At 39.3% G+C, this 12020-nt stretch overlaps 1 protein-coding gene across 1 annotated transcript; it reads right to left on the bottom strand.

Annotated features, from left to right (window-relative positions):
* Positions 1–4551: 4551 nt before the first annotated feature.
* Positions 4552–9139, bottom strand: GZMA (granzyme A). The gene is made up of 5 exons (XM_074932472.1): positions 9079–9139; positions 8232–8379; positions 6422–6560; positions 5479–5751; positions 4552–4710 (listed from the first exon to the last, which is right to left on the bottom strand). Exons 1-5 carry the CDS (start codon positions 9137–9139, stop codon positions 4552–4554), a joined length of 780 nt encoding a protein of 259 aa, XP_074788573.1.
* Positions 9140–12020: the final 2881 nt, after the last annotated feature.

Below are 12020 nucleotides of genomic sequence, written 5' to 3'. Positions count from 1 at the left end.
TCAATACTGAAGCCAAGCATATTTTGTTGGATGCTCAACTGTCAAAATAAGAAAATACCTTTCTTTCAGACTGAGAAGTGCTCATTTCTTAGTTAATTATGTTTGTTCATTATTGAGTGGTCAAACTGTATTGCCTCAGAAGTACTTTAACATAATGTCTAAAAGTGGGAGAAGTCACTTATTTCAGTAGAACTAACCGAAACCCGATAAATATGAGAGAATCTGGTATGTGTGACCTGTAGCTCTATTCTGTGACCACGTCTGAGAAAGCATTTAAGCATGTGTTTATATTGCAGACTGTGACTAATCTGGAGTGAAATTAAACATACACTGGAGTGCCTTTTCTGGATGTGCTTCTTTTCTAGATAGGCTTCTTTACTGCCAGTTTCTTTCACATGGTAAATATCTGTCTTTCTGTAATAGGAATCTGAGGACTTGAGTAGGCAGTGTGATTCTGTTTCACTAATCTTTTGCAGGTAATGTTGCTGAATACTTGCAGGTATAGGGAGTACAGTTGCTGAAAGTATAGCATTGTTCTTGCATAGCTGCCTCATTCTGCTAGCATAGAGGTTTTAACATACAAAGTCTTGGGCAAAGTGTGAAATCCTGACTTCTGCCTGGTAGAACATGCATATTTTTAGCTTATTGCCTGTTACATGCTTGTTCAGGCCCAGTGTAAGGCAGAAATCAGAACCTGTTTCTAAGTGGTCAGCTTGTTCTTCACCTGAGATCTATATGCACTGAAGGCTGAGTTGCCAGAGGTGGCACAGAGGATTAAGTAAAATTTAAGTTGCTTAAACTCATGCCTTCATCCCTGCAGTCCTGTCCAGGGTGGAGCACTGTGCAATACACAGAATCCAAAACTTTGGGACAAAAGTAATTTTTGCAAGAGTAAAAAATTCATTGCCCATCCAGGGCATGTGTGTTCCCATGTATACCTGTGTGGCAAAATATCTGTCTTTAATGCAGTGAAGTTGATTAAAGGAACTCAGTCTGGGGAATCCTTTTGTCTCCACACATAAATGCACTAGTCTGTAGCAGACAGTCCCCTGTTTTTCAGCCACTGTATGATGTGACTTGAGGCTACCTACTGTGGTGGTGCCCCCACCCCCCCCACACCCCTCCTGGGCCACTCACTGGTTAATGCCATTCCAACCTGAGAAGGTAAGGACTGCAAATGACAGTGAACCGGAGTGCTAAGGCACCCCTTTGATGAGCCTTGCTCCTACTCTCCCTATCGCTTGGGAACAGCTGTAACAGCCCTTCGTCCCTGACAGCCCAGTAAGCCTGTACCTGGGATGTGGCCAAAGGAGAACAGTAACAGAATTGCACAGCCACCACAACTCTTGTGCAGCTGGTGGAAGACGCCAGGATACTTCATAGTTTGAGCTGGGCCAGAGTGAAAAGTACCTGACAAAAGGCAGTTATCTTGGACTCTATAAACAGCAACCCCAAGTGAGACCCTTTGAGCTCTCCTGGGCTGCAGCGGGCCTGTGACCAGCATCTCCCCTGAGCTGGGATGCCTCTCGGGTACCAAAAACCTTAAGGTACCGTCCACGGAGCTGACGGGCGGCCGGGAAGAAGTTGACCCTCTCAAGTCTCAGTTATGGCCCGTTGAGGAAAGCTGATGCATTGTGAGTATTTACTCTAAACTCAAGGAGGGGGAAATTTTAACTTTGAGCTAGCTTCTCTTTCACCCACTCCCTCTCTGCTTACCAATGTGTTTGGGTATACACAGTTATTCTCACAAGTGTGGGTGCATACATATTTCACCAAATCCCAAGTGCTTTCTGTCTGTGTGTCTGTACATCTTGTGTTTGTGAATGCATATATGTATTGTTTTAAGGTACTGTATAGTAAGTTAGTGTGAATCTTGTCGTCTTCGAATCTGTAATTAAGTGTAGTTACAGTTTTAATTATAATGTATTTTACTGAATTATTTTGTAAATAAATTGGTTAATGATTAAGTACTGCTAATCATTAATAAATCTTGATTTGCTGCTAAATGATTATTGTGTTAATATTTCCATCCCCAGCATCTACATAAATGTTGCATTGGTTTGTATAATGCAATTTATACCTATTCATTTCCCCCCCAATGAGAAGAAATTGTTACATTCTAGATGTCACAATGACATAAAATGATCATAACATTTTTCTTATCTAGTACATAAACTTGTATGGGTTTCATCCCATAGTGGTGGAGCTGTACTGGGCATGGGTTCATGCCTCTTGATCAGAGAAAGTCCCCACCTAGATGCAAACTCAGTTCTATCTTGCTTCTGCTTTTTTCCACTACTGGTGGTGGTGACAGAGGCTTGAATGTTTTGTTTACCATGTAAGTGGAGTTCCACCGTGCCATTTTGCACAATTCACTAAATAACACTAAAAAAAAAAGTTTTTAAAGTATTTTGGGGTAGATCCTAAATTTCAAGCTATAGGGGGAAGGCTGCACATTTTTTCCTGCACATTTCTTCATGCATTGTAAACTTCTTGGTCAGAACCTCTCCTCTCCTTCCTGGTCTCTTAAGGTTCTGCAACACTTGGGTTAGAACTACAGTCTGAAAAATAGAGAAATACTTGAATGATAGGCTTTGAGTGGGATTTTCTACTGACAAGGATGTTGCCTATGACAGAGAAGAGGAAGAAGGAGACCAAAGACCAGTAAGATGAAAAAAATGCTATAGCAGTTTGAAAGAAAGTGAAAAAATCGGCAACGAGGAAAGAAATAAAGTAAGCCTAATGTATGGAAGAGTGAAATAGCCCTAGGTGATCAATTGTGTTGAAGATCAGCTACAGATTTTTCACTAGATTTGTAAGGAAATTTTTGTTTTCCAAAGGTTTTCAGAATCAGTTCTTTCCTAAGCGAGGGTCTGGTAGTTTGCAAGGATAGAACATGTCTGGACGTGTCTTACATGTGTTTAAAGACAGAGTCAAAGTCACCACTTTGGGTGTCAGTACCAGTCAGCAGGAGAAATTCTCCTGTCAATTTCACTGTTGAAATCTTCCTTGTTGGGAGTCCTCTTTGTTCTTGCTTTGCTTCTGTGTTTCTGTGTGTCTCTGTGGTTGTTTGTGTGCTTGTTTGTGTGTTCAGCCCAAGAGTCAGAATAAACATTTTAGGAATAAGAATAATGAATGTGAGAAGTCCTGACTTTTTAATGTTTGTAATGGACAGAAAACATGAAAGATGTTCGGCATCAAAACTTTCAGTTGAGATCCCTGTAGTTTAGGCCCTCTCCCTCCCCAGCCCTCATTATTCCTCTATGACAAAACTACTGTTTCTTCTCAGCAAGATCAGGTGAATCAGTTGTATAAAAAAGTCTTAGTCTATATTTTCTCATGTGGTCTTTGGAACTGGTGTTTAATTGCTCATGATGAACCGAGAAATAATTTTTTAATTAAGATTGATGAAAGATTTCTCCACCCTTTGAATGTCCTCTGCTTTTGCTTAGCTAATGCCTACTTCCAGATAAAAAAATCCAAAGCAACCCAGGATAAAACCAAACCCTTTTTGAGGTGTTCATGGCATTGAAAATGCCGGATTGTTAATACAGAGACGGGCAGAAGCTTTTTTCCCAGTAGGTCTGTTTGCTATTTGACAAGTGGTGGTTGAAACACTTAAAAATTTCACCGCGTATCTGAAACGGCAGTAGTGGCATCATAAAATTAACCCTGTTTTATGTTATGAACAGTGCTTTATCATACTGATACTCCAGCTGAGACTCTTTCTGTCATTTCTCTGGAGGATGAGTTTTCAGCTGATTTTTTAACATAATGTGGTGATCTTGGTGCATTCTGCAGACACATTGCACATCCAAAACATTGTGTACACAGGCTATCTGTACTGCAACATATGGGGCTTTCCACATAAGCCGACAACTGCAAGCAGCAGATTTTTATTTCCATATCTTTATTAAATGCAAAGTACATAAAGGAATGAAATCTAAAGGTTTCAAATACAAGACAGGTAGGAAATGCACACTTCTTATGTCCCACAGTCAAATGCAGTTGCTGAAACTTAATTTGCTGAAGCTTACCTGTCCCCTACAGCTGTTAAATCAGTAGCTCTGCTGCAGAGAAACTAGCAAGTTTTTCAGGTGTTCGGACTTGTACCTAGCATCTCACTAACTTTCAGGGTTATTTGCAGAAGTGCAAATACAGAAGAGTGCAGTATATACTTGACATGCAGTGAGGACACAAGCAGCTTGAGATTAGATTTTTGGTCAGAAATATACATAGGGCTCAGACTGACGTGCAACACAAGAATGTTGGAATCCTGAGTCACAAATACCTGTCAAATTAGTCCATGGCTGACAGTATAAGCTACAGATGCTGTTGTAGGAGAGCATTGTGTTCTGACCGAGTTAAGATCACATCTGTCCTGAAAAGAGACATATGCATTTTCATCTACAAGGACATCAAGCTGCTAAAGTTCAGTGGGAGAATACCTCTTTTACCATTATAATGAAGCTATTTTTGACAGCCTATTTCAAAACTACATACTGTTACACAAGTACCAAGTGGGAAATCACTTGGTCAAAACCCAAGCTATTAGGCTCCCCTTACGGTTTTCCTTATCCACTGAAGGTATTGCTTTGTGAGTCGAGTGTAGACACCAGGGCCATCAACAGTACCACACTTGTTTGCCTTCCCAAAAGCAGTGATGCCTCTCATCACATTATTGCATCTTAAAGGTCCGCCAGAATCCCCCTGGAAAAAGGGAAAAAAAATTGTCATTCAAATTTAGAAAAGCTAAAAAAATCATTCTTTTAAATAAATTTTGCACCAGTTGCATGGAGGAAATAAAAATATAGATACTGCTTTTGTGGATTTATTCTTCTTCCTCCTTGCAAGTTAAGATTTTCATTAGCAAAAAAAGATTTCAGTCTGATCTTTCATGTGTGAGTAATGGGGACTGAATCTAGCTCAGTGCTAAGGAATTGGCAGTCCTTTTGAGTATGAAAAGAAAAAGCTGGAATCTTTCTTCCTGAAAGGCAGAATGTCTCTAGAAATTGTTACGTTCTTCATAACTTTGTTTCAATATTTAAATCTTTTAAAATGTGGTAGTTCTCACACAATTGTGCATTTGACTTGGGATCCAGACAAAATGCTTTTTAATCCACAAAACCTGTTTTCAAAGCTTTCTATCGTCAGAGAAGTTGTTCCACTGAGGTTATCTGCTTGAGAATGGGATCATAAGCTATTTTGTGGAGATTCTTCTATAAAATCATTTTACTGAAAAAGAGAATAGCTATCTGCCATGCCTGGATAAAATCACAATATCCAAAGTCAGTGAAGGTGAATTTATCAATCAGAAGTTTTGATTTTAAGGTTTAGAAGAACAAACTTTGGTAAATTCACTGGTTTTTAATAAAATTCTTCATTGAACTGAAGGAGAGGCAGAAATTATAAACGTGAAAAGCTAGTACTTTTATTTTTAATATAATCTATGTGCATATAGACAGTAAACACACTTACAAAACACGAGTCCTTTCCTCCTTCTTTAGCCCCTGCGCATATCATGTTGTCTGTTATAACAGGGTTGTTTCTATAATGCTTCTTGTCATTGCAGATTTGCCTGCTGATGACAGTGATATTGACCTCCCGCAGGGTATCAGAAAACTTTCTCAGATAATTGTGAGTTTGTCCCCATCCTGCTACTGTGCAAGTTGTTCCTGGTTTGGGATCATCATCTGAAGTAGGCAGGGGAATCAGCTTCACAGCTTTATTAAGTCTTGCTCTTCCCTGAAGCTGTAAGAGATGTGGAAAACAGTTACTACAGGGCAGAGTTTAACCGTTGGATATTTTCCATTATGGTAATGGGGGATTACTGCAAATCCTTTTGAGACTCCTCAGTTCTTCCTGACAGAATTTATCTAATCAATGTAAGAATGAGGAAAATGAATATTCTTCTTCTGATGAAAACCCATTTAGCTTCTGATGAAATATTAGCTCTAAAAGATACTCAATTATACTTCTCTACCTCTCAGACCATTGGGAGGACACAATAGCAGTAATCACCGAAGCTGGCAAAATTGAGAATCAGAGAAGTCAGACATTTTTAATTAGAACTGTTTTTCAGACAGAACATCAGGGGTTTTAACAAAATTATTTCTATATGTGAAATACACTTCTTTTTGTGGACAATCTTTATTCTTTCACTGAAAATCCAGAAACCGAAATATCTCGGTCAAGCTTCAGGATTTTTCTACTTCTAGCACAGGCATGTATTACAGGAATTGTTAATTGCCTTAGTTCCCAGTGTATCCCCAATTGCCCAGTCTGCTGGATTAGCAGACCAGATTATATCACCCCAGAAAAAAGTCACCAGAAACTCCCTTGACTCATTTCCCTCACAAGAAGGAAGAAACTGATACTTCGTAGGAGATGCGTATTCCATAACTGATGTGTAAGTCTATACCTGCAGAAGCATAATGTCGTTTTCCTTATGACTGGAACAGTAGTATGGATGGCGAATATATTTTGCAATCTGAAAAAACTGTTTTTCTTTTTCTCTTGCTTCCTGTGAATGAGCTCCAAGAATAACTCTCCCTCCTTTCCTGAGAAGAAAAGACAACATGGGATTTACTTGCTATAACTCCATGATTCTTTGATGTTAAATGTGGTGCTATAATGTCCAGCTGCTACAGAGTCTCTCTTCTCATGACTGAAAAGCAACAGTAATTTAGGAAAATATAAAAGATTACCCTGGTTTTAGAAGTAGTTAAAAAAAATCACTCAGTAATCGAAATTCTATCCTATTTTCAGCTTCCCAGGAGCATAGACAGGGTTCAGAGGTATTTGACTCTGAACCTACGCCTATTGTTTCCCTTTGGGGATGAATGAGGGGTGGATGCATTAGCCTGGCTGTTTTACCAACTGCACTCTCTGCAATTTGTGCTGAAAATTTAGGGCATAGCTCACAGCACTGTTAGTTCAGAGATCATCATGACTGGACTGAATTGTACCATTGCTTTGCCGTAACACCATTTCAACACCATTTTCTGAGTCCATGTGAGACATAGCTCATTCTCTTTCTCTAACGTATTCTGCAACTTCATATACTTACTAGATACTAAAGTGGTGACAGAGTTGTGCCTGCTGGAACTCTCTGGTATAGAAACCAGGAGACTAGCACTCCTTGATCAAGTAGTCCAACAGGACCTTTGTATCAGACTACAGGTATATAGCCGTCGGTGGGAGAACAATGTATATTACAGATGATCGGGACAATATTCTTCGAGCACATGTGTAGGCTGACCCTCATTTGCTTCTTACTGTTGTAAACACAACCCCTAGAAAGGAGCTGCTCCTTTCCTTCAGCTCTCGCTTCTCAGCTGTTGACTGAGCATCATTAGGTAATGATTTATTGTATATTCTCTTAAATGTATTCTCATTTGGAAACACTCATTACATTATGTTAATATCACAGCTTTTGGGCCCTATGGTCTCTTTGTAGCAGGTCCCATATATCTCTGTGTTTGGATGGGGACAGGAGAGATGGATACACTTCTCTGATGCCTGTAGAGTCCAGTGATTCATTGGTCCCGTGCAGGCTGTTGACAGAGCACCTGTGTGAGGTCTGGCTCAGCAGCAGCTTCAGTCCTCCCTACAAAGGCAAGGGGTGGGATGTCATTTAAACCACAGATCTAGTCTTGCTGACGGACTCTGCAGGGCCAAGTATCCATTTGCATCTTGAGTCAGACAGGAAGAACAAAGGCTGACTGACAAGCCAACGTATCTAGTAGAGCAGAGATCTCTCAGTGTCTCCTGTCATCTGTCTGGAGGATTTTTGCTCCTGTATAACTGCATGTTGTCTCCTTCTGTGGTAAACTGCATATCTTTTACAGAATAAAATGACAAGAATTTATTTCTGTTTTCTGAGCAGCTGTTTAGACTGGCTCATCCTCTGGCCTCGTGCACTGGTTCACTGACAAAACAGGGATAAACCTTTTGCCCAAATTCACTACTTCAGTGTTGTTATTATGTGATTGCATGCAGATAGAAACTTGCAAAATATCTCTACAGAAACGGTAAACATCAGTATACCTTGTTATATTACTTTTTACTCACCAAAGCACATTTGTTAATTTAAATTATAAAACACAGTAATCAGAACATGATCGTGGTCATGCTAAATGCACAACCCACCAGGGATATTAACTCTCTTTCTTGAACAGAGACACCAGATACTCACTAAGAACAGTCTCTGAATCAGAGTCAGAACTTACACATTACAGTGGGCGGCTGTTAACACCCAGTCTTCCTTGATCAAAGCTCCTCCACAAATAGCTTTTCCATTTGATCCATTGATTAGGGCCATAAATGGTCTGGAGTGTGGTGCTACTTCATTTCCTCCAATGATATCCACACAGAAACCTAAAAATAAAAATAGGCCATAATACACACAGCTGGGCTAACAAATACTCTAAGACACTAAAAGTCTCTTAGAAAAAACAGTTGAAGTAATTATGAAGTATACAGACACACAGGTATGTATGTATGTCACAGTATTAGTCTTCAGGGTAGACAGTTTTAAAATTGCTTAACATTACTACTTTTGTATGCTTCATTGGAACCAAAATTAGGTCAGTGAGGTGTGCTTTGACTAGAAAAACATCAAAGTATTGTTCTTACATGGATTTCTTTTGAAGTTCACTTCTATGTTTAATTTCTTAGCTTTCATCGTGAGTAACAACCTCTGATCTGCCACATGATAAATGTACAGTGTGTGACTTATATATAGTGTAAGTAACATTGAATGAATCTGTTTTTCAGAAAAACAGAAAATAATGAGATTAATGTATGTGTATGCCTCTGGAAAGAAAGGTCAAAAAAATCATTATTTTAACTCTTTGGAATTCCTCCAAATAGCCTGTCCTCTGCAGCTTTAATTCATACTACCCATTCAGAAATTATGTTGTCTTTATGAAAGATCAAAAACATGCAGACAGTGGAAAGGAGCTGGTAATAAGAACTCAATAATCATTACTACTTCATTTACATTAATACATGTTGGCTTAACTGGAACTCTATATGTCAGAATTTACCTTCAAAAGGATCAAATTGGGCACTTACCTCCATGAACTACCAGGAGAATGACAGAAGCAGATGTAGACAAATTGATGAAAGCTCCCATGATTTCTGTCTGGTGTTCCCCCCACTGTTTTATATATATATATATAAATGAAAAGGATGTGGGTTTTGTTTTTCCTCTTAAGGATATTTGACATTTGTAACTATGACAAAGGCAAAAACCTCCCTAACAATGTAGCTTACAGCAGAGGTCTTAGTGAGAAATTGCATCATCTGTTGTGGTGTGAAGACAGCATCTGCCCCCCCTTCATCTTCTCTCTGTAGCGCTGGCAGAGAGCTAACATATGAGTACTGGGGTGAAACCTTGCAAGTCACTATGTGTCCAGTTACACAGTGGGACTCAGCTCACCTAAATTTAGGCTTGACTCAGTTGCTCACATAGAGATGTATAGTTTCATTCTAGACACCCCAAGTGGCCTCCAGATCAGAGATGGATTTCAGTCCATTCCCCATTGAAGAGTTATCTCTGCTGTTCAGGAGCCTCTCAGGACCAAGGAATGTGATGTTTGTTCCTTTCAGCATCTGATCCTACCTCCTTAGCTTTGCACTAATTGGGTAATTGTTGATGATTTCTCTGAAGAAGGCAGATGTAGAGCTATTTTTGGAGACTGCAGAGGTCTTTGTCACTGCAAAACCACACCAAGTTTTTAATTTTATTTTCTTCCTCACTACCTGCACCTCCCCTGTAACTATCAGCAGTTTGTAGCATTGCCATTCTTTTTTTTTTTTTTTCAGCCTTGTCCCAAATACAGTATCACCAGGTATTATAGGTACCATTCTTTCAGTTACCACTTATAAATATCTGCCGAAGTCTGATTTTATGACATTTTAATTAGCAGTCTTATCTTGTTGAAACACAAGCCTTCTCCTGTATGGTCAGGAGGTGGTCTGTTGCATGCTTTGTCTCTTATGCTGCTTTATAAGAAAGCCCTTAGTGGGACAGCAAAGCCATAAAGGACTTGAACATAGTTATGCCTTTAGAACCCTCTTTACAGATATAACCTCCAGCGGGTGAATAATCTCAGGATCAGCTGGAGGATGGAGAGTGATTTTGGAGTATCCTGAGCTGGCTCTTTCATGAGCTGATGAAGTCTAAAAGTCACATGTTTTCTTTTAAAAGAGCTTTGGAAGAGTCTTCTGAAATGTGAAATGTGTTACATTGTGTTGCATCATGTACGTTTTCAAACTGTGTCATAACTACCAAGATTCTGTGCCATAGAAATAAGCATTTCAGTGCTATAATCTCATTCAACAATCTGGAGAGCTACTGTTCTCTAACTCTTGAATAAAAATGACAACTAGCTATATTGGGCAAGTTACATTTCTGATTCTTTCTAAAGGCACTTAAGACGATAGCAGCTTTTTAAAATTCTTCACACAAGAGCAGGCTGTTTTTTTGTAGTGGTTTACCAGCACAGTGTGCAAAACATGGGTGCAGACACAGATGTTTTCAATACAGAAATGTCTCTCCCACCACTGTGTCTTTTTATCTTTTTCTTGTGACCACTGATTAGATACTTTGTTTGCATTTGACACTTGCACACTCTAGGGTTTTCTGAATCCGAATCCTGCACCTTCAAAAATTATTGCTAAGAAAACACAAATTGCTCTGTCCTCCATGTGTGCTGCTTGTCTTTTGTGGTCAGGCATTCCTAAGCTTACCAGACAGCAGATGTCTGCCAACTCTCAGTTGCTTTCATAAAATTCATGCATGAATCTTTTTCAGTCTTTCAACCAAAAATGTTACCTGGGTGGTATAATCTGCAGAGGATTTGCTAGCTGCTGATGTATCTTGGTCCACAGTTTGTGAACGACTTTAGTACTCTATGTGCCCTGAGTTTTGCCTCTCACTGCTGTACTGTGAAGCCTTTTCAGGTGGCCCTTGTATTCGTTCTCTCATTTGTTCAGAAGCTTGAAGATGGCCAGTTTAATTATTCTCATGTATTTCCATTTTTTTCCTTTAAAGTCAAAAGAGTGTTGAATTTTCTGACACCTTATGTTTTATTATACATTCATCCCATGTAAAGCTCAGGAATTTTCTTACGTGCTTGTTTTCTAATACCTGTAGTGAAGGGCTGTTGAAGTTGCTGTAAGACTTGGACCAATTACTATTGACACGTGTCTGGGATTCAAGAAACAGACAGGTTTTAAGGAAACCTAAAGAAACCAAGCTGCAGTTAAATAATACAATGTTAGTGATGGAAAGGGAAACAAGAGAGAGCACTATTCATAAAACCTTTCAACCACCATTTCCTGTAGGGGACATTTAAATAGAAAAGACTGTATCTTAATTTACAATCTCTTGTCACTAAATAGCAGCAGCTATGAGAAGCCACCTGTCAGCACTCCCGCTCTCTTTAATTGCTGTTACCCTATGCAAGGGTAAGTACTCATCTGAGGATAAAAATACCCAAATTCCCAGTTCCTCTGTATAACATGTACCATAATTGCACTTCTGTTGCATTTCAGATGGCTGCAGGGATATTATCAGAGGACACATTGTGCGACCTCATTCCTGGCCTTATATGGCTGCTATCTAGGTGGAGAATTTAACTAAGCGTGGAGGAGCTCTCCCGGACACGCAATCAGTTTTGACCGCAGCACATTGTCAGTATCTTATACTGGGGAAATTTTAACTCTTCATTGAGGTGGGGAATGGTGTGCAAGACAGTAAGTAGAGAAAGGTGTATATTGAATTTTTAAGAATTGGTAAAAGTTGCACTTCTCTCACTAAACTGATCTAAGAAGTTATCGTTCTAGGTTGTTTTGTAAACTACTGATCTGTATTGCATACAGTTACCTTATTAATCAAATGCTGCTAGTCTCACAGTATACAGACTGTGCTGATAAAAGACCCAATTCACTATTTATGCATCTGAAACATCAGTGTCTTAGAGAAGGGGATATATTCCAAAGTGCTTTAA

Source organism: Athene noctua, chromosome Z (assembly GCF_965140245.1).
Source record: "Athene noctua chromosome Z, bAthNoc1.hap1.1, whole genome shotgun sequence".
Lineage (NCBI taxonomy): Eukaryota > Metazoa > Chordata > Aves > Strigiformes > Strigidae > Athene > Athene noctua.
Note: the sequence above shows the minus strand (reverse complement) of the source record. Positions and strands in the feature narration are given on the sequence as shown.